Source organism: Schistocerca americana, chromosome 3 (assembly GCF_021461395.2).
Source record: "Schistocerca americana isolate TAMUIC-IGC-003095 chromosome 3, iqSchAmer2.1, whole genome shotgun sequence".
NCBI classification, from domain to species: domain Eukaryota; kingdom Metazoa; phylum Arthropoda; class Insecta; order Orthoptera; family Acrididae; genus Schistocerca; species Schistocerca americana.
In genome coordinates, this window is record NC_060121.1 from 525,261,837 (window position 1) to 525,285,880 (window position 24,044).

Below are 24,044 nucleotides of genomic sequence, written 5' to 3' on the forward strand. Positions count from 1 at the left end.
TCATTTATAAAAATCAGGAATAATAGTGGCCCAAGAATTGAGCCCTGGGGCACTCCACATGTAATGGAACTCCATTCAGAATCTGAGGAAGCGTCATATACTCCACCCGAGCTATTCAACACAACTTTTTGTTTTCTGTCTTGGAGGTACAACTGTAGCCAATTGCCTGCAACACCACTTATTCCTGCTAATTTTGCTTTTTGCAAGAGAATCTGGTGATCAACACAGTCAAACGCTTTGGATAAATCACAGAAGACACCAAGTGCTAGCATTTTTTCATTAAGGGTTTCTAGGACTTCATTTGCAAGTGTGTAGACTGCGTCTTCTGTTGAACGGCCCTTTTGAAAGCCAAATTGGCTCTTGCTGAGAACTCCATTCTTAATGAGATGATCAGTAATTCTTACATGTATTAGCTTTTCTAGAATTTTGGAGAAAGCTGTCAGCAAAGAGATAGGTCGATAGTTAGTTAGTTCAGCTTTATCGCCCTTTTTGTACAGGGGCTTCACAATGGCATACTTAAGTCTACTGGGAACAACACCTTTCTGAAGGGAAGCATTGCAAATATGACAGAGAATGTTCCTTATCCACACACAAGAATATTTCAATAAATTACTAGATATATTATCAACCCCTGCAGAATTCGTACTTTTTAGAGACATGATGATTTTTTGAATTTCTTCTACAGTGGCAGGATTAAGGTGCATTTCTGAAATTGTGTTTGAATATACGGCTTGACAAAGAGTTACAGCTTCATCAACATTGGGCTTGCAACCAATCTGTTGAGTTACTGACAGGAAGTGTCTATTAAAAATCTCAGCCACCGTTTTGGGGTTATCTACTAGGATACCTTCATATCTGTAAACAGGTAAATCCTCCAATAACATACATAACACACATTTAATTAATTTGACTTGTTTTCACACTCATTGTGACTAGCAGCACTACAATGACCAAATTCAGATTTCAATAAAATTTTATTCCCAGGCAGGCATTTTCAACACCCTGATTAATAATCAGTATGGCAGTACCAGATACAATGAACTTTCACAATTGAGTTCTGACAGAACAATATCACATTAGTTTTAGGTTACACAGTCAGTTAACACACCAGATATCCTGATACATGACACTAATACACAGAAGTTCCTGATGGTGACAGAGAGATGGGACAGTAATGAATGTTATTCACTGATTCATTCAAAGAAGTTCATAAAAGATAATACAAGTTACTACATGAGTGACACAGAGATGTTGACCATACCCATGCTGGAGGCAGACTTTCATGGAGGTGTTACTCATAATTAGCTCACTTGGAACTGGTAATTTTCGATTGGAAGAGGTATTTATAAACTGGTATAATATTTTGTGATCATGAAAACTTTATTATAGTATGCAAAACTGTAGGTGGAAATTTGGTAATGTAGATAACATATTGCTTCCAGTAATGATCTGGTTTAACTGAAAGAGTATTAGTTGGAAATTATAAACATTCTTAGTTCTACACCATTCAAAAGAATTAGGGGAACACAAGAATCTACATTCGGTACATTAAATATATTTTGATACAGGCGGTATCGTTGATCTTATTGCTTGGCTTGAACTCTTTGCTTTCAGTGTATGCGACAATTAAAATCACTTTACATCTATGGACTGTGTTGTTGTGTAGAGATACCAATGTTGACAGCCATATGGATCTTGTCATGGTCCATGGTCACCTTACCGTCACACAATAAACCGAGCAGATCCTGTTGGAGCATGTGGTGGATGCTGCATGTGGTTGTGGCCCTGCACACAGTTTTAATCTGCCAGGAAGTTTCATATCAGCACACACTCCACTGCAGAGTGAAAATTTCACTCTGGAAACATCCCCCAGGCTGTGGCTAAGGCAAGTCTCTGAAGTATCCTTTCGTCCAGGAGTGCTTGTCCTGCAAGGTTTGCAGGAGAGCCTCTGTGGAGTTTCAAAGGTAGGAGATGAGATACTGGCAAAAATGAAGCTGTGAGGACAGGTTGTGAGTCTTGCTTCTGTAGCTCAGTTGGTAGCACTCTTTTGGTTATCCCATGCTCCCTGACTGCAAATTTGTATGTCAATCTGGTGGCTGACCTGTTGTGCTGCCATTCGTGTACAGCATTCCAGTGGATGTAATGCTGCCCACATACAACTGTTGTAAACCAACATGCTCTACAGAGTGTCAACACATTTCCTTGGCTTCCTCGATCACCAGATCTGTCTCCAAATTGAGCACATATGGGACATGATTGGACAACAACTCCAGCCTCATCCACAACTAGCATTGACCGTCCCTTTATTGACCAACCAAGCTCGACAGGCATGGAACTCCATCCCACAAACTAACATCTGGTACCTATACAACATAATGCATGCACATTTGCATGCTTGTTTTCAACATTCTGGTGGTTACACTGGTTATTAATGTACCAGCATTTCACATTTGCAGTGGCTTATCTCGTGCATCTGTTAACCTGCAATCTTGCAATGTTAATCACTTTAAATATGTTACATTACTTTATATTAATCGTTTTTTGGTGTTGTAATTTTTTTCCACCAGTGTATATATGAGTGGTCTTATGCCAGAGTGAACTAAGTGACATTTAAAAAAAAATTAGTTCCTCACCATTTTAAAATGATATGGTTTCAGTTTGTCTTATGACAAAACAAGCTATCTGAGAACTCACCTCGTTTCATTGCTATAGCAAGGGATTTCTTTGGCAGAAAGTTGGTACTATTCATTCTCTTATTCCAAAGTGAACCATGCGGCATCACATGATGGCTACCACGGTATATAGCTCAGGCGCACGTTCCCGCGCAATGGCAGAAAACGATGATAATTGTGAAGACGAGTCATTTTGTTCTAGTTCTTCTGATGTATATGAACCTAGTGATGGTGCGTCTCAATCATCAAATGGTAAGTGGATTTTAATAACTAGTGATACTTTAGTTTATAGAATAAACTCGTTAATTGGAGGTTATGTTGTTTACCTCACATGCCAGAATGAACCATGACCACAAGTAGTAAATCTAAGATCACTGCACAATTGATAGTGAGTGTATGTCAATATTTCAGCCAGTGCTGCCATAAATAATGAGGGGAGAGGAAAATTGACCCTGTGGAAAGAGATACCTCTTTATATAGGGCGGGAAATGCGATTTAATATGGAGATGGTTCACTCTGGCAGAAGAGTTCCTGAAACAATTGTATTTTGCATATTCGTCAGCTACAAAATTAATTAAATGGAATATCATAACTTGATCTCATGACTGGAATTCTTAATTAGTCAGTTTTCAAAACAAAATTGTAGATCTAAGTAATTTGTTTTTCAGATCAACATGAAATTTATGGCAATAAAAGAAACAAAGAAAACAGGGAACAATGGAAGAAAACCCTAAGGAAGAAGAAGTGAAATAGTGGGGAAACTTACGCTAACAGTAAAGGGGAGACTGTCCCAGGAAAGACATTTGTTGATTTTAATTGTTCATGTAGACAAAAATGCTGCCAAAAATAAATTGTGAGGAGAAAAGAAAGTTTTTTGACACATTTTATGGAAGTGGGTCTTGGGATGTGCAGACATCAATAATATATGGTTCAGTTAAAAATGTTCCCATCAAAAGGAAGCGTTCTAAAACTGACAAGAAGAAGTTTTCTAGGAACTATTATATTCCTAGTGCGGATGGAAATGATATGAAGGTGTGCAAAAAAACTTATCTAAAGATACTACAGATTTCTGGCAGCACTATGCATCAAGCCATAGCCAAAGCAAAGACAAGCTCTTTATGTGACCAGCGTAGAAAACACGTACCTCATAATAAAAGTGCTGACTCAGCTATTATTCACATCCTTAATCATATTAGTAGTTTTCCCAGTACATCGAGTCACTACTGCAGAAGAGATTCGTCAAAAAAGTACTTCGACAGTAGACTTGATCTTAGTTTGATGTACAGATTATTCATTGATAAGCTGAAAGAAGAAGATCCCAATGTTAAACCTCCCAGCCAATCACTGTACGAAAAAGTATTTAGACGAGACTTCAATCTCAGTTTCAAGCCTCCTCAAAAGGATACATGTCAAACATGTGACAGGCTAAACAAACTAATTACAGCAGAGGAGACACTTAGAGCTGGTGAGGCAGACACTGATAAGCTACGAAGATTAAGAAAGGAGCAGGAATTGCACCACAGGAAGGCTGAAGCTGCAAGAGATTGTCTGAAAAGTGATATGGAGAACTCCAAGACAGAAGATCTTACAGTTTTTTCATTTGATTTGCAGAAAGCATTATTGCTGCCAAAATTGATAACAGGTGTTGCATACTATAAACATCAACTCTCCTGCTTTAATCTTGGAATTCATGACTTTAAAAGTGGAAAGGCAGTAATGCATTGCTGGAATGAAAGTATTGCTTCAAGGGGAGCTGAAGAGGTAGGCTCTTGTGTATTGAAGTATGTCAAATCTCATGATATTGGTCCAAGGATGGTAGTATGGTCAGATTCATGTGGGGGCAAAACAGGAATTTTAAAATTATGACAATTTGGATGTATTTGGTTCAGAGTGACAAAACTAACACTGAGGAAATTACGCACAAATTTGCTGAACCTGGTCACTCGTATCTTCCAAATGACAGTGATTTTGGGGATATAGAGAGGAAACTATGGCATTATCCAGAAATATTTGCCCCAGAACAACTTTATTGTATTATTGAGATTGCCAGAGTGAAGAAAGGTAAATTTGAAGTGATAAACACGCACGAAGGCGGTGTTAGTAGGTGGTACCAGGATCGTGGATGTTATCGTTGATCGACCTATAAGCGAATGCAAATATGAATTATTTAAAATTTTCATTTCGTATCTTCGCTTTGTATTGGTTTGGCTTCCTGTAGTGCATGTGTGATTTGTGAGTGTAATTTTTAACCTAGTCTGTTATGTAAAATATATGGCTATGCCTAAATGAAAGTGTACATTTTCTGATGTCCTTTCCTGCAAATCTCCAGCTTTCAAGAAAGGGATAAATGAATTTGAAGCAGAATGTAAAATATGTGGAGCTTGAATGTACATCTCAGTGTCCAATAAAGATAAGAAATAACTCGACAGATTAACTGTCATTGTTTTATTTCATTGTTTCATAATCATTCAATTTATTTGTATTAGGAAGGTTAAAGTGCAGTTTACATGTTGTCAGCTGCTGCTTGAATTGTAGATGTTGGTAGTGGTGCGTTGAATGAAGGGAGGTGAATGGTCTTACATTTTTCGCTTTGTAAACAATTCCGTGCTGTTGACATAACCAAACAATTAACGCCACACTGTAACCACAATCAATGTTATTAATTTTTTTTTATATTGCTCAGTTAACCACCACCTGACCATCAGTAACAATTGACAACTAGTTTTAATTTCTGGCAGAAACACGCAATCTTATTGGCTGCCTGAATGCTATAAAACGAAATGCATGTTGCTTTGTCACCGAAATGTTAAATTTCATGCACAGGTGGCCAAGATCTTGAAAATCACATTGCCAATCAGAAGCTTAAAAAAAACCTTCAGGCTTCCAGTTCAATGTCTAGGACAGAGAATTATTTCAGAAACAACAATCTACTTCTGCTATTATCCACAGAGTTCTTGCTGCAGAAGGAGCATTAGCAAATGGTTCAAATGGCTCTGAGCACTATTGGACGTAACTGCTGAGATCATCAGTCCCCTAGAACTTAGAACTACTTAAACCTAACTAACCTAAGGACATCACACACATCCATGCCAGAGGCAGGATTCGAACTTGCGACCGCAGCGGTTGCGCGGTTCCAGACTGTAGCGCCTAGAACCGCCCGGCCACTTCAGCCGGCGAGCATTAGCATTCCATAACGTTAGGCATCATTTTGGCTACAGATCAATGGATTGTAGGCCAAAATTAAATGAAGCAATTTATTTTGACTGGGATGTTGCTAAAAAGATTTTCTCAGCCAGAACAAAAACTCAAAGTATTGTAAATAATGTGATTGCTCCGCATGCCTTGACTGTAGCAATGGAAGATATGAGTGGCATATCTTGTTTTGGTGTCTCTACTGATGGAAGTAACCATGGCAATATAAAAATGTTTCCGATTGTTATACAATATTTTGACTACAAACAGGGTGGTTTGAAAACAAAAGTAATTGAGCTAAAATCTACTCTAAATGAAACATCTGAGACAGTTGCAGAGAACATTACAGAAACTTTACAGCATTTGGGTATTGTTAATAAGTGTGTGTCATTTACTGGTGATAATGCAAACACAAACTTTGGTGGTATTAACCACAAGGAAGGCAATAATATATACAGCAGATTAAAGATATCTCTGAAAAATGAGCATTTAATTGGAGTGGGATGTCCAGCTCACATTTTACACAATACAATTCAGCAGGGAGCTGATTGTCTTTCTATTGATTTAGAGTGTATTATTGTAAAAATACATAATTATTTTTCTATTCACACAGTTAGAACAGAACAGTTGCAATCTTTCTGTGAATTTGTTGAAGTTAATTACAAACAAGTCCTGTCTCATGTGAAGACTAGGTAGCTGTCTCTTTTTCCAGGCATTGAAAGGTTACTGGAAATGTATGGTGCTCTTAAAGCTTACTTTCTCTTTGAAAGCAAACCACCAAAGGTTTTGTTTCAATTTTTGAGAACAGGCTGAGTGAAGCTTACTTATGGTATTTGCATTCATTGATGTCTTTGTTCAGTACAAGTATTCTGGAATTAGAAAAGGTGGACAACTTTGGTTGATGTCATTGAAATTTTAGAGTCAATATGTAAGGTGCTTGAAGACCGATTAAGTGAAAAATTCATTTGCCTTAAAGTCAAGCAGATCCTGAAAATTGCAACAGAGGAACGCTTAGAGAAAGAAGTCAAACTTTTATTTTACTTTATCAATCATGCCATGAATATTTGAAACGGTGGCTCTGTATGTTTGAGGACTTCTCATGTTTTAGATGGATGTCATTTAACAATGATTTTTGCTACATTGATGTTGAGAAAAGCTTTGTGTATTTGCAGGAGAAATGTAAAACCTTTAAAATTGAAGATGCAAAATGTTTTGATCAGTTCTGCAATTTCAGGCAATTTCTAAAAAGGAATAATGATGATCCAGAATTTAGGACTTTATCTTGTAGTAAAAAATGGGCAAAGTTTTTTGTGACAGTAAGTCAGTTGATTGTCACTCAGAGTTGCTGAATACTTTTTCAGTATTTCAGGGCATAATGCTAATGCTGAAAGAATATTCTCTCTCATTACCACACAATGGACTGATGAGAGGAATAGATTAAACCTTGAATCAGTGAAAGGTCTGTTGATGGTCCAATATAATTTAAAAGAATTTTCATGTGTGTCATTTTACAATTATCTCTTAAGTAAGCCTAAACTTCTGCAAAAAATTGTTTCCTCCAAGAAGTATCAATAATTGTTAAGGAATGTATGTATGTTATGTCTATAAATAATAGACTCATTTATTAAAATTGAATGTATGTTTGTTGGAGAATACTGCAGATGAGGATACCACCGGTCAGCTTTGGACAAGTCACGTGTCAGTAGCCAATCAGGAGTGGCATTTAGGCAGCCGTCTTTGTTAAATCTTAAAACTACATGTAAATATAAAAAACAATTGATGCCACACTGTCACCACAATCAATGTTTTTAATTTAAAATTAAAAAAAAAATATTGCTCTGGGAATCACCACCTGACCACCAGTAACAATTAACTACTAGTTTTGCCAGTTATTCCCGGCAATCACGTGACTTGTCCAAAGCTGACAGGTGGTATCCTCATCTGCAGTTGACCCGTTTAATGTGTCCTCTTTTTTCTTCCTTTGTCCTCCTTTTTGAAGCTGTTTGTCCTCCTTTTTAAACAATTTCATCTGGTCACCCTAATCATACAGATGTTTTACTACAGCAAAATAATATTCTCTCGTATAAATCTATATTTTACCATTTACTTACCAGTGTCTGCTATACTCTCAAATTCTTTTCCTTTAAAAACTTGTTAACTAAGAAGTGCATTCGCAAAACAAACTACTACAAAGACAGGGTCCATAATCGTTTCTGATTAACATATCATTTTCTTATTTTCTTTTACTAACTTCATTATTTCATTACATTTTGTCACTTCACATACACTCCATAATATTCAGTTTCGCACATCACTACATATAACTCATTATATTTGTCGATTCATTATTCCATTAAGATTCATGGTTACCACTTGAAATGTTCCATGTTGTGTGCCAGTGGACAATTCAAAGAATTTTTTGGTCGCCCTTGTCTACAGATTTTTTTTATTTGCCTTTATATATGTTGCAATCAACTGGGCAGACTGACCACGAAGTTATTTCGTAGCTGTGGACTTCATCTTTTTCTGTGCTAGCTGAAATGTCTTTTTAGAAAAACCAACTTCTGCTCACTGACATCCCCTTCCTCTTCTTAAGAGATGTGTGTATTGTTTCTTAGTTACAATTTGTGGCACAATTGCAGGCAGTTTACAAACTTTTATATGGACAATACTTGTCTTTAGAAATCCATCAGTGCCCTCTTAGGTCTAGTTAATGAATGCTGATTTCCTGTATTGTGTCGTTATCACTATTGCCACATAGTTCTAGATTCCATGGCTCACAGTCCACTTCAGAGTCAGAACAGCAGTGGCTTGGAATAATTGCCCAACTAATAGGTGCGGAAACATGCAGAAATACTGCCCTTGTTGCCCCATCCAGCAGATATGCTGCGTCTGTTTGAATGCAGGCACATCCACAAAAGAAACAAAAATTTTGTGACAGTATGTGTGTCAAAAGAACTACTTAGCTAACAAGAAAACACTTGTCGGGGTCATGGCCATCATTCATCGATTAGAGAAAGACATGGGGCAACACTTCACTTTTCCCATAGTGATGTTACATCACATATGCTGTATACTAAAGAACTATGTTAGATTAGTATGAATGGTTGATGTATTTAAAGTGCAAGAATTTATATTGCATGTTAAGTCACAAACAGAGTGGGTAGTTTATTCATAAAATGTGGTTTAAACGAGATATCATTTTTTCTGGTTTAAAGAAGTTAGTACAGCTTTGGCAACCACTCACAGAAGATAAATGTGGGATATATGTAGTCAAACTTCTTTTACATGAATATAACAACAATCCCATATTTGAAGAAACAGTTACACAGCACTTTGTATTCACAGTTTAGTTAAAGCTGATTTTTACTATAAGCAACAAAAATCGTCAAGCAGTAAGTGTATTAGCATGTGAGTGTAAGAATTCCAAGATACCTAAAAAGGCTTCTGTAAGATGTATGGTTATCTACTTTACAGAGTATTCTTATTGCTAACTTCTCTGAACAAACACTTTATTTCCTTCAGATTCACTTCCACAGAAGATAAACGCCATAAGACAACATGGGCTGGAAATATGCAATATTACCCAACACTCTTGTCTTTAGATCAAAACAGGGTGAGATGTTTGTAGGGTTGTAACACAGAACTAAGCTTCTTGAGTAGTTTATCCTGGAAAAAAAGTTAAAACCAAGTCATCCATTTTAACTTTTTATCCAGCTTATTCCAATAAATATTATAAGGGTGGTTATAATTAAACATTTGCTACTTGAGAGGGACCCCATGAAAAATGAGTGTTCATAGGACAATGAAAATTTGCGGAAACATTTGTAAGGACATGTGGAAGATAAATGATGAATTAACAACTAAAAGAAATATGTCTTAATTTCCACATGAGAGTGTAACATTTGTTAAGTATATGCCGTGTTTACGTTCCAGGTTACAAACATTGCTCAATGTGATGGCTGTCTGCATCCACAATAGAGATACCATGTTGCAATTGCTCAGCGCACTTTTCAAATGGTGGACCATGGAATGTTCGGCTGTTGTGACACACCTTGTGCACTGCTTGAAGATCGCACACTGCATCCAGCATTCTCACCCATGGCAACAGTAACTTCTTCCACAACTTGTGACACAATGGACTGTTGGGCTCTCCCTGGAGCAATTCCCAAATTGCCAGTTAATTTGAACTGTATTCCTTTATTGTGTCAGTACTTGTAAAGAGCAGCAGCACTATTGCTGTTGTTTTGATAAAATGGCTGTGCAAGTAAATCTCTGCTCATCTTGTGCAGGCTCATGTTGATTGTCTGCAACTGTAATGCACTCTGATGCTTGTGTTTCAAACCTAATTTGCTGTGCCAGTACTGGCACCTAATGGGAAGTCATGATGTGTAACACTAATAACAATGCAAATCCTGCAGTGCACAGTGTGAATACTATTCCTTTAAAGTTTGGTACCCATCTTCTGGGACTTAACAATTGAACCCCTTCTTCACCTTCCAGATGGGGATGATAGGTCAGGAGTTGTCACCTATGCAGATGACCTATTACTTATAGTCACTGCAAATAACTGAGTGCAGCTAGAAGAGAAAGCCAGTGGAATACTACAAGCAGTTACACCATGGTGTCACAACAACAAACTCAGGTTAACCAAAATCAAAACAACATACACATTACTGATAGCACCATTCCATTACTGAAAGGACCATTCCAGAGGAATCTTTCAGTTAAAACAAGGGACACATACATCAAATGAGCACATATTACACACTGTCCTGGGGTACACATAGATTAGAAATTAAATTTGCATAAACACATAAGGTTAAGCACAGAACAAAGCAGAAAGAATACTACATAAACTGGTGAGACTAAATTCAAAACATTGCAGACTACCTCTACCAATCATACAGACATACCACTGTTAAAATCAGTACTCAGCTTTGCAACTAGCATGTAGACACACAGACTGAATCTGGTCACCAAAAAAGCATCAGTCAGACAAGGGCAGAAAAATGTCCTACTTACGCTATCTGGAGCCTTTGGCACCACCTCAGTGGATGCATTGTGTGTGTTTGGGATGTGCCCCATAGATATCACAGTTAAATATGGAGCTGCATGGTAGTGGTTAAAGGTGGGGAGACTAGGTAAGATACATACAATAACTGGTGTACCAATACTGATGACACTCCACCTTAAAAGTTGGCATATGGATACTTGGCAAGATGAGTTGGAGGTAAATAATAAAGGATGTAGACTGGAAAACTTCCTCCATGATGTAAAAGGGCAGTTGAGAATGAAACATACCAATCCCAACCATGGTATTGTACATTTCTTAACTGGACACCAACCTTATCTCACACACTTACACTGCGTGAGTCTGAGACAGATATCTACATGAAAGTGCAAGGAAGAATCTTCCCCAGAACACACAGTCTTCTTCTTTGGGCAGTATGTGAACATTAGACATACACTGCACTTAGACTACACTGAAGCAGACATACATATATACACAGCAACAAGAGACAAAGAACAATGGCCACAGCATAATTCATTAACAAACAGTATTTGAAAAACAACACATGAAGAGTACCTGCAGACATGGCATAAGAGATATGCCTCTGTGCAACATAGCAGTAATCTCCACAGGGTAGACAGCGATACACACAGTGTCAGTGAAAACTGTGACACTGAAGGTGAACAGGAGGAGGAGGAGGAAGACGAGATGTAGTAGTAAATGAGACACTTTATAAATAAGATATAATATGCTAAAATGCTCTGACAAATTGTACATATCAGTCAAATAATAGTTAAGGATAATAAATACTAAGCATAGTATAAGGTGCTGGTGATCTAGCCAAGACAGCACCCAATGTTGTACACAGATATGAGTACCTAATGTTAATGCTTAGGATTAGATTAGCAATACTATTTCTCCACTACTAACTAAATTGTTTTTGTCGTGACTGGTCATCAACAGCTCAAAGAAACTATTCTGAGGTATTCACCGCCAGTCACAGTCAGTGATGGCACTAACAAATCTCTCCTCTGTCCTATCATCTTGTTACATTCTTCTTGAAACATCAAAATTTTATTTATAGTTCAACCTGAAATTATCATTATGTTAAAAAAGTATTATTCTTTGTCAAATGTTGCAGACAAAAACAAAACAAAAATCTTCAAAAAAGATGACATATAAGACTTATCTTTAAACATCAGTTAACTGGTCCGTAAATCTGCAATAAATAAATAAATAAATACCCGTATGGTAAATAGTTTCCATCTACACTGGCTCAAGTAGTGAAAGTTTAATTACAACTACCCTGTACATGGTGTTTCATTCAGTGTGTAGCCATTTATGTCTATTTCTGGTGCTAAACTATCATTATTGCTTGTTTGAAACTGCATAATATGAATCTTTGTGAGATTAAGACTTAAATGGTTGACTGTGAATGACTTGTAGGTCTGTACAGCTATCATCTCAGCTGTGTCTACTAGGGTTTAGTCTGAACCCTTGATAAGTATGCTTGTACTATCAACAAACATTACAGTTTTTGAGCAGTTCTTTTTAACTGTGAAGTGCAGACTTGTACAGTGTGAGCCACAATTGTCATTTCTTTTGGATCACAACTCCATTGTCCAAACATTGGGAGGGTAGCAAGTTGCATATGTAAGTTTCTCTCTGTGCTTCTATAGTTTATTTCTTGAGTTAATCATACAAGGATGTGTGCATGCTATGTGCTGATGCAGCAGGAGTTGGCTGCAATTTGCAAACAGCTGAATGTGCTTTTCGCTACATCAGTGTCTTCAGGCTGCTGCCTTGGGATGTTGGGGTAAGAGAGAATCCAGTGTGTCACATGGGACACTCCAAGGGGTTGCTTGTTTCGCTTGCATTGGCAGTAGTTCGTGCAAAATGCTCAGCCAGCGTCTGAGATTGTCCACTCTCGGGCGGCATTTAAACCATTGAAGAGCCACACACCTCATAAATGCTGGTACTTCGACTGATTTCTGTGGTGTTAGTGGGTCATTCTCAGCCATTGACCTATCTCTCTGCTCTCCAGCCCTCGCTGACGCTGTTCACTGGGAGGTCATTGACGACCTTCATTCCAGTGACCACTTCCCGATCCGCCTTCAGCTACTCGATGGTGTGTTTCTGGAACAGAAGCCACCAACATGGATGATTGGCAGGGCTAACTGGACGCTGTTCAGCCAGTTGGCTGTGTTTGAACAACGTGACAGCATTCAGGAATGGCTAGATCACATCACGCATATGATCCATCACGCTGCTGATCTATACATACCAACGTCTTTCGGCCCTCTTCAGAGGTGACCTGTCCCTTGGTGGCCATAAGAGTGCCATTTAGCCATCCATGGCAGGCATGCGGCTCTTCAACAGTTTAAATGCCACCCAAAAGCAGACAATCTCTCAACCTTTCGATTCGCGAGAGCCAAGGCTCGCTTTCATTAAAGAGAGCAAAAAGCAGTCATGGCTTGAGTTCCTGAACTCCGCCGATTGTTCCACTTGTTCCTCAAAATTATGGGAAGCCATCCATAGGATTTCCAGTAAACACAGCCATTTACCAAAAGTTGCAGTTTTGAACCAGGGGTGCCTCCAAACAACACCTAAAGACATTGCTCAGAAGTTGGCTGAGAATTTTGCACAAACTACTGCCAATGCAAGCCAGGATCCAACATTTCGTCACTACCGTGGGACTGTCAAGAGGGAAAAGTTGGACTTCAGGTCAAACAGTTCTGAGGCCTACAACTCCCCTTTCTCCATGTGGGAGCTCAAATTGGCACTGGCTCAGACTTCTGACACTGCACCTGGTCACGACCACATTCAGTTCTGCATGCTTCAACATGTGCCAGCGGCGTCAAAGGAAATCCTCCTTGAATGTTTTAATCTAATATGGCAGACAGGTGTCTTCCCCAACTCGTAGAGGGAGGCAATTCTAATCCCTCTCCTCAAACCAGGAAAAGACTGCATATGTCCCAGTAGTTATCGGAGTATTACCTTGATGAGCTGTGTAGGAAAGACCCTGGAATGGATGGTTAACAGTCATCTGGTCTGGCTTTCAGAGACCAGGCAACTCCTTAGCCGCTCTCAGTGTGGATTCCGAAAGTTTTGGTCCACGGTCGACAACCTGACTCTCCTAGAAGCGGCTATTCAGCAGCAGGCTTTCTTCATCAGCATCACTGTATTGGCATATTCTTTGATATCAGTAAGGCGTATGATACTACTAGGAGAGACAGTATTCTCACACAACTGCATCAATGGGGCTTTCGTGGCTACCTCCTCATTTTCATTCAGTCTTTCCTGTCTCAGCGGTTTTTTCGGACCCGAGTTGGTCACACATGTCTGATCAATTTGAGCAGGAGAATGGTGTCCCCCAGGGCAGTTTTTTAAGTGTTAGTCATCAACAGTATAACATCTACATTAAGGAGTCCAGTACAGTGCTCCTTATTTGTGGACAACTTTGCTGTTTTCTGTTCCTTCTCCAGTGTTGCAACAGCAAGCCGTCAGTTGCAACTTACAGTGCGGCAGTTAGAGGCAAAGGCCGAAACTCTTTGCCTTTACAATTGTCTGCTTGTGTCTGTGTATGTGCGGTTGGATATGGGTGTGTGTGCGAGTGTATACCTGTCCTTTTTTCCCCCTAAGGTAAGTCTTTCCGCTCCCGAGATTGGAATGACTCCTTACCCTCTCCCTTAAAACCCACATCCTTTCGTCTTTCCCTCTCCTTCCCTCTTTCCTGATGAGGCAACAGTTTGTTGCGAAAGCTTGAATTTTGTGTGTATGTTTGTGTGTCTTTGGACCTGCCAGCACTTTCGTTTGGTAAGTCACATCATCTTTGCTTTTTGATATATATATATATATATAACAAGGCACTAGAAACTTCCAGAATTTTCTGTAATGTTCTCCAGTATTCTCATAAGATATAATTTGATTTGGGTATCATTCATGTTTGTATACAAATTGTCACTCATTGTATCATTTGTGGTTATTTACCTTGCAGCTTGATTGATTCCTTCAATCCATTGTTGAATGTCCGCCTTGATAGCTGTGTGGTTATTGAAATGGAATGCCATGCTAAGCGGCCCGGATTCCATTCCTGGCGGGGTTGGAGATTTTCTCCACTCAGGGACTGGGTGTTCTGTTATCTTCATCATCATCTCATCTCCATCGACATGAAAGTGGCGTCAACTTGCACCAGGCGACAGGTCTACCTGATGGGAGCCCTAGCCACAGGACATGTCATTTCATTTCATTGTTGAATCATTGCTGAAGTTACAACTTGTTATGGATTCAAACAATGGAAATATGGACCTAGAGCAGTGCACCATTGAACAAATCAACCAGTCTATGTGTCATTAAACTAAGTTCGACAAGGACAAACACCTTCTGAAGTCAATTAATGACCTCTCTGCGGAGGATTAGAATTTGCTGATTCGACGAGTGGCATTTCAGTTTGATTGTGATGCCAAGATATGTTTACATCAAGAAGCAGAACTGTTGACAATGTTTCAATATCTGCAGAAATCATGCTGCAGTTCATTTCAAAAGAAGAATCATGTGTTTAACAAAGGTGTGCATCCTGTCGATGTTGCAACAGCCGACTTTTTGAAACAACTTGATGTTAAGCCTGGACAGAAGCTTTGCCTTACTTGTAGAGTTGACATCAATGCAAAAAAGGCCAAGCTATTGCCATCATCAGTCTGATGAAGATGATGCTACAGTTGCTTCAGACAGCTTGAACTCCAGCTTGACAGCAATTGGTGTGTCACCACTAAAATTTCAGCATGTTTCAAACTGGGATTCTAGTGGATACGCAAAACAAAAGATAAAGCAAGTTCAAATGGTTGTGGAAACCAAAATTTCTGAAATTGGCAGGCTTAAAGCAGATGATGTCATAGAACCACAACCAGGTCAAAAATAACACAATTTCTCTTCGTACAAAGTGCTCATCAATGAATTGAAAGCTAAGCTGAAGGTGTCTTCAGCTTCTGAGAAAATTCAGATTTTAACTTTGGCCCCTAGCAGTTGCAGCAATAAAAAAAAACAATGGAAGTATTCAACATGTCTGAGTGAATGGTGAAAACAGCCAAAAAGCTGAAGGAAGAGAAAGGCATATCAGCAAAACCAGATCCAAAGTGAGGAAAGGCTTTGCAAGAAGATATTAAGGAAAGTGTAGCAAAATTCTATGACAGTGATGAAGTCAGTCAAATCTGCCCTGAAAAAAAGAACTTTGTTGCCATAAGGACACCAAGTGACCCAAAAGTTCATATGCAGAAGCGTCTGCTACTTTGTAACTTGAAAGAAGCCTATCAAGAATATTGCAGACAAAACGTACCAAAAGTTGGCTTTTCCAAATTTTGTGAGCTCCGGCCGAAGTGGTGCATCACAGTCGGTTCAGCAGGAACACACTCAGTTTGTGTTTGTACAGCTCATCAAAATGTCGCGTTTATGCTAGCAGTGACTCCAATTAAAGATGACTACAAGAGTTTGTTAGCCAAAATAGTTTGCAATATGAATTCAAAAGATTGCATGCTCCGATGATGTGACCAATGTCCTGGATTAGAAGTCTTGGAAAGATTTGTAGAAGCTCTATTTGAAGGGAACGACATTGATGAAGCAATTGAATACAAGGAATGGATACACACTGACCGAGATACAATGGAGACAAAGCAGTCAATGATGAGAGAATTTGAGAATTTATCCAAAACATTGTGACCAAAATTGTGAATTTCTCGAATCTCTCACCTCATTGTTACATAGCAAAGCATCAAAGCAACTACCTAAAAGAAACCAAAGAAAATCTAGAAGGTGGAAAGCTGGTTGTTCTGATGGATTTTGCAGAAAATTATTCATTTATTGTGCAGGACGCTGTACAAGGCTTCCATTGGGAAAATAGTCAGGCCACATTACATACCTTTGTTATTTATTACAAGGCTTTGACGGGAAAGATTGCTTAGCTTCTGAATCATCAGTGATTGCTTGCGACATGATACAGTTGCAGTTCGTGTTTTCTGCTCCAAGACGATTGATCACCTGCGAACCCACTTCGCAGTGCTGAAGCATATAAGCTATTTCAGTGATGGATCAGCTGCCCAATACAAAAATTTCAAGAACTTCATGAGTCTATGTCAGCACTACAATGACTGTAGTATCAGTGCAGAATGGAACTTCTTTGCCACAAGCCATGGAAAGTCTCCATGTGATGGTATTGGTGGCACAACAAAGTGATTAGCAGCAAGAGCAAGTCTCCAACAGTCAACTTCAGATCAAATTCTAACACCAAGTGATCTATTCAGATTTTGTGACAAACAAGTTCACGGAATCAAATTCCTTTTTATCACAAATGAAGAAATTGATGCTGCAAGGCCTCTGCAAGAAAGGAGATTTGAAAATGGTTGCATGGTTGCAAGGACCAGAGAAAACGACTGCTTCAGACCAATCGATGAAAAATGGTTAGAAATTAGCAGACTTTCCAATGACACAGTGTCATTTACTGCAAGTGTTGATCAATCAACATACTTCTCGAGTGTTCCCATTGACAGCATCCAATCTAGGGCAATACATAGCCTGCATTTATGTCAACAAATGATGGATTGGAAACATCTGTGACATATCATTGGAAGGAGATGCCTTCGTCAGTTTCATGCGTCCAAATTCGTTCCACTGGCCCCCAAGGAAGGACACCTGCTGGATTCCAGAGCAGGAGATAATCGGTGTTCGGCATTTTGCCAGCTCCACGTTCCAATTCCATGGGTCGGAGATACACTTACCCATCAGAGGTGCTGAAGAGCATTGAAGAGAATTTTAGAGCCATGAAAATGGTTTCATGAACTCCAGAAACAAATTTATGTTGCTTGGTTCATTTTGTGAACTTATTGCTTTGTCATGTTCATAACAATGTTGTTTATTTGCTCATTTTTGTATGGCATTAATTAAAGCTATTCTGTCAAGCACGCGGTATGCGCAAAAGCTAAGGTATCTTTGAAGCTAGTTTAAAAACCTTATATGGAAAATTACCATTCTACTTTTTAATGTTCCTTGTAGCAAAAAATTAGCTCTTTCCAGTGGTATCAGTTAAAAGAAGATCAGAGATGGTAGCCATATTAAAAACTGGTCATGAAAAATTCTGTAAATTTTCAATTTGACACTTGAGACAAGGGTCAATAAAATCAGAACTATATACTCATAAATGCTAATACTTGGTGTAGTGTAGTGGGTACCTGGTTGTTGGCTAGCAGCTCAAAAATCAAGGTCATAGCTGCTTTTCCCTTATAGTAAAATATGCTTGAAGTATGACTTGAATCTTTTGCAATAAATTTTATGAGGCACTTTCAGACCAAGTAGCATAAGGGATAGTAATTTCTGAACACTTTGAGTGCTATAGCTGCATTCAGCACTAAAAGTTGTACTAGTATAAAAAATTCAAGGTGATAGATGTCACAACAGACACACAAAGCGGTACCAAAGTTGGCCAAATTATTCACCCCATGCACTCTATGATTTGGTATGGGTCCACTAAGGTGGCCCAGCACTGGAACCACTGAAAGAATTGAGCCAAAATTATGCACTGTGACCTAACACACACGCATGTATACAAATATAAATTGTTAACAGAATCTGAGATGGTTGAGTGGGGACCCCTAGGACACTTGATGTGGAATGACCCTCAAGTGAAACTGTTTATATTTGTACCAGCTCTGGGTGAATAAACTATAGATGTGTTACTGATAGATTTGATCAACATGCAAGTATTGCGTAGATTCTTTGCCAACACAAACTGGCATCCCTGTAGGAAAGGAGATGTTCGTTTTGAGGGAAGCTACTGAGAATGATTCTACTGCTGCCAACATACATTTTATGTGACGACCACAAAGATGAGGTACAGGAAATTAAGGCTCGTACAGAGGAATATTGACAGTCATTTTCCCATGACTCTATTTGTGATTGGAACAGCAAAGGAAATGACTAGTAGTGCTACATGGTACCACATGCCGTGTACCATACAGTGGCCGTTGAGCTCTCTCTTCAAAGCGCAAACTACTTTAATCCCAGCAGTTTCCCACCCAACTCCTTTCCTTAAATCAAAACAAAATTCTTCACAAAACAAAAGATTTGTTATGTTACATGCAGATAACTTTTTGGCTAAAAACTGTTTTTCCACTATTCAGACAACTTTCACCTGCCAACAATTTTATCATCTATAAAATTTCTAGACAGTACTTTCTCCTTACTCATAATTATTGGACTCAAAATGCATACAGCTCACTGTGTTGTTGTTAGAAAAGCTTCTTCTGTTTTCTTGGAAAGTCAATTGCTTCACATTTTTATCTGTTCTGTTATTTGTTCTGCAAGTGTATTTCTGGTTCTTCTCACCATTATCTAAGGGTATATGCAACCACAGGCAAAGGAAATCAGCTGACACTATCCCCCACAAAAAACTTCAACTCAACTCCTTCCCAATCACAGGTGTAGCCAGAACTATTTGTCATGAAGTCATAAAACTACTTCTCCATTCGTGTCTAATCTTCTTGCAACTGAAAACTTTCTGGTGGCATTGAACATTCCCCTTTTCTCTAGTTTTCAGTCAATTTCAAAAACTTCTAAAACTATAAATATGGAAAGTATTTGCATGTAACTGGACATTACCAGCCAAACAGCATAATAATATATGCAAATCTCATAGAGCCCACACTTTCTCTGTTAAGTACTGGGTAGTTATAACTGAAGTGCAGCTACTTACAGAGGTCCAGTGTGGGCTGTTATTATCATATGACAGTGAAACTTGGTAGATATTCTAACATGTTAACATGGAGCCAGTTTCCGCTAGGAAAAAATTAGTTCAAAAATGGTTCAAATGGCTCTGAGCACTATGGGACTTAACTTCTGTGGTCATCAGTCCCCTAGAACTTAGAACTACTTAAACCTAACTAACCTAAGGACATCACACACATCCATGCCCGAGGCAGGATTCGAACCTGCGACCGTAGCAGTCCCGCGGTTCCGGACTGCGCGCCTAGAACCACTAGACCACCGTGGCCAGCCAAAAAAATTAGTTCCAGTTTTGCTGTAGTGCAAGGTAGACATACAGAAATGTTTCCATATGTAATTATGACTGGGATGCAAAGGATTTAGAATGGGCTGTGGGCAAGAAAGATCAAACAAGATTTTGATTTTATTTACCACCACTTTTGCAATTTGTTCAATATGAGCACCAAAATGTCAATGAAATGCCGTAACAGTGCCATATTTGTACCTGCTGGCCAAAATTAGAACTAATTTTTCCAGTGTAAATTGGTTCAACATTAACACGTTAACATCTACCAAGTTTCACTGCCATACCATAATTACAGCCCTCACTGGACCTCCATGAGTAGATACACTGTAATTATAACCACCCAGTACACTACAGGTAATATATACCTATTATAAAGTTGTAGCATTGATATGTTTGATGATTAATAAATACAATTTGTCCTATACTGTTGTATGAAACTGTAGTTTGTTTTCTACACCCTCTCCACCTACCACAAAACTAATCTGAGAGCCATTCTCCACCTCCTCCCCCCTCCAACCAGATTGTGGGTAAGCTATTGCCATTAACACTGTGCTTTACTGCTTCTAATTTCCTGTGGAGTGAAACCACTAAATGTTTCTGTTTTTATGTTGTGATTTTTGCCGGATATAATGTTGTTAGGGTTCTGAAAGCTAACAGACAACTAAATCTGGAACATGAGACAATGATGATGCTGGCATGTTATAAATACACTGCCGTTGCATCATACTGTTTTATATGGGGCGTTCAAATGAAAAGGTATGAAATGTCATAACACCCAAACCAGTTGACTTTGTGTATGCCACTTTGGGCTAATGTAGTGAGTGAGACATCTAGTAAATGGAAGAATGCGTCATTACCTCCCCCTAAAAAATTCAACACTGTGCCCTCAGAAGGCAAGATGATGCTGACCATATTTTCAGTGTCAGAGGTCCAATAATCATCAAATTTCTTGAGCATGGAAAAACACGTGTATTGTGAGACACTCCATAACCTAAGCAAGAGCATCAAGAGGAAACGGCACGGGCTGTTCACGGAGGGAGTGATTCTACTTCACGATAACAGGTGTCCACACGTCTCCACAGTCAACAAAGTGTAACAGCCATGTTCAAGTGGAAGATGCTTGAGCATCCACCCTGCAGCCCAGACATGTCACCCAGTGACTTCCATGTGTTTGGTCTGCTAATAAAACACCTCAAATGAAACGCTTCAACTCAGACAAACTAAAGAGCACAATGGAGAACTGGCTCCTGTCACAGCCACAGAAATTCTGGGAACAGAGAATCCTTCAGCTTGTGAAACACTGGGACACTTTTGCTCAGGCCTCTGGTGATTACTTTTGGATAAAGACTTCAGTTGTACCCACAGTGTTGATTCGTACCTTTTCTTTTGAACCCCCCTCATAGAAAGAGAGTGGCTAGCAGTACTATTACGGCATCACAGAGAGTTTTCTCTGAAACCAGGTGTCAGTAAAGGTTTTTTATGTGCTGTTGAACTGGACTGAAAATGATAATGAACCTCTATTATCTACTAAACTGTCTGATCAACTCATGTAAAAGCTGATTTGCAAATTGTACTAACCCTTGGTTAACTGACAGGGTTTCACTAAAACCTATAAAATTTGTGGATAGTTAGAAACTTCCAGTTCCAGTCTCAATTATTCAAAAGACTGAATAATTTGCCCTTGAATAGCTGGGAATCTGCTATGCTTTTAAAATTAAAGACAAAAACGGTCTGTTTATTGCTTTTCTTAATTTATATTCACATCTAGTTAATGTTGCAGGGCACATGAATTCTCTCTCTAATTGCAGCAATTAAATTTAAAAATTACTGATGAAATTAGAAAGTCATGAGAAAACTTCCACTGCACGTTCAGTATATTGGTACTAAGATCCCACTTAATCTTCCCTAACATGAATGGCTCATTACAACTACTATATTAATGTTTTCTTGTGACAACAATTACTGTTATTTACAGACATTATTAAGAAACAAATTTTGCTTTTATTTCAGATATTTGGACACAGCACTCATAGATGTTGATATTCAGCCACAGTACGTTACGGTGTTAATCAAAGGGAAAACATTGCAGCTAACGTTGCTTAATGAAGTAGAGATTAATAATTCAACAGCCAAGCGGTCACAAGCAACTGGTCATTTAATCATTACAATGCCTCAGGTATATTTAAATATTAGGCAATACACTTATGACCAGTAGCTACTAGTTTGCTACTTGCAGATTGCAGCAGTATATCATACAGGGTGATTCAGGAGGAATATCACATAATCTGTGAGGTGATTCTACATGTGAAAGTAAACCAAAAAAATCCTGTAAACAGGTGTCTGATTTTAGATAATACAGAACTGGAGAGAGTTGAAAACTACACACATCCATTAATGAATATGAAGATGAGTATGAATATTACTTACCAAAATGCTGTGTACGCACTGTGATGGACGGAATAATGGTGTGACAGATGATTGATCCATCCTACAAGAGATGCAGGGGTTCTCCAACAGATGGCAGCACCGTGATGTCACACTGAGGCAACAACTGCAAGTGTACCCAGTGGGTTGGAACAGTGAGCAGCTGTGAGGCTATGCACTAGAATGTTGCTTAATTGAGCAAGTTCATTGTGTCTGTGAATACCAACATGCCACATATGTTCACCCATGGAGAATATGCTGGCGTTTTGTTAGTGTACAGGTACTGTAATGGTAGTGCCCCTGCAGCTGTGACAGAATACCAGAAATGTATCCCTGATTGACGAACCCCCTGTGCCCGGGTATTTCCCATGGTTTTTCAAACATTATGTGAATCCAGAACACTAGCCAGTGTACATGTAACATCAGAATGTGAGGCTGTCCAGTCAGCTGAGGAAAAGGAAGACATTGTTGCAATGGTACAATGGAGTTCCACCACTAGTTCATAGTACATTACCTGTCAGCTCGGTACTCCACAAATGTGAATGTGGCATACGTTACATTCCACTGGCATGTAGCCAATCCACATGCTACATCTGCATCCAAATGACTCAGTAAGCAGATAACAATTTTATGAATGGTTGACTGTACAAAGAGGTGTCATGCAATACACCATATTTACAGATGAGGCTACAAATACATGCAGCGGTATCATGAACTCCTGCAATTCTTATACATGGGCAATGAAGAACCCACATGACACTAGGGAAACAAGATTCCAAGCTAGGTCCTCAATGAATGTCTGGTGTGGTATGATCGATGACATGGTGATAGGGCCTTTGTGCCTGCCAAATTGCATGAAAGCCACATCATATGCACATATCCTGATAGAAGACCTACCTGCACTTTTGGAAGACATGACATGAGAGCAATGATGGTAAATGTATGTGCAAAATGATATATCATTGATTCAATGTACTTCACTGTACCAGACAAGTATTCCAGTATCTGAATAACATAATTCCTCAATAGTGAATTGGTCATGGCAGACCCATTCACTGACCTGCCAGATCACCTGACCTAACCCTATTAGACTTCTGTTTATTGGGCTGGTTAAAGGGAGATGTGTACACTACGAAGAAGGATACACATGGAGTACTTATTGATCGCATCACTGATGTGGTAGCCTGCATTTAAGGCCACCGAGATGATATTCAATGTTCAACACAACACACTCTCCAACACATCAACAAGTGCATTGAGATTGGTTGGGGGCTTTTTGAACACCTACACCTCTTGTTGAATGGATCAGTTATTTTGGTAAGTAATATTCAAATTTGTCTTCATAATCATTCATGGCTTCAAACCACTCCAGTTCCATAATGATCAAAAATCAGGCACATGTTCATAGGACTATGGTGGTTTATTTTGACATGTAGAATCACCTCACAAATTATGTGCCATTCCTCCTGAATCACACTTTATATACTGCTTCTAGTGTATGTGTAGCTTATTTACACTAATAGTTCAGTAATTTTCGCCAGTTTGCATTTTGAGAATGCTTTCTTTCAAAATCAGTTTCATATTGTAAATATTTTAAAATAAATTTGTGATTTAAGAGTTACCAGATTCACACTATTACATTGTTAACTGCATTCTTCAGTCCCAACTTCAGAGCATAGATATGTTTACA

At 38.8% G+C, this 24,044-nt stretch overlaps 2 protein-coding genes across 3 annotated transcripts in view; both read left to right on the forward strand.

Annotated features, from left to right (window-relative positions):
• Positions 1-24,044, forward strand: part of LOC124607308 (dynein axonemal assembly factor 11) — a 206,582-nt gene that overhangs the window by 161,624 nt on the left and 20,914 nt on the right. For both annotated transcript variants that reach the window (XM_047139605.1, XM_047139604.1), the window contains one exon: positions 21,941-22,106. In XM_047139605.1, coding sequence (XP_046995561.1) covers positions 21,941-22,106 — 166 coding nt within the window. The remainder of the gene's footprint in view (positions 1-21,940; positions 22,107-24,044) is intronic.
• LOC124607309 lies at positions 2,792-4,544 on the forward strand. Its single transcript, XM_047139606.1, has 2 exons — positions 2,792-2,924; positions 3,341-4,544. The coding sequence occupies exon 2, from the start codon at positions 3,507-3,509 to the stop codon at positions 4,536-4,538; it is 1,032 nt and encodes a 343-aa protein (XP_046995562.1). The 5' UTR covers positions 2,792-2,924; positions 3,341-3,506; the 3' UTR covers positions 4,539-4,544.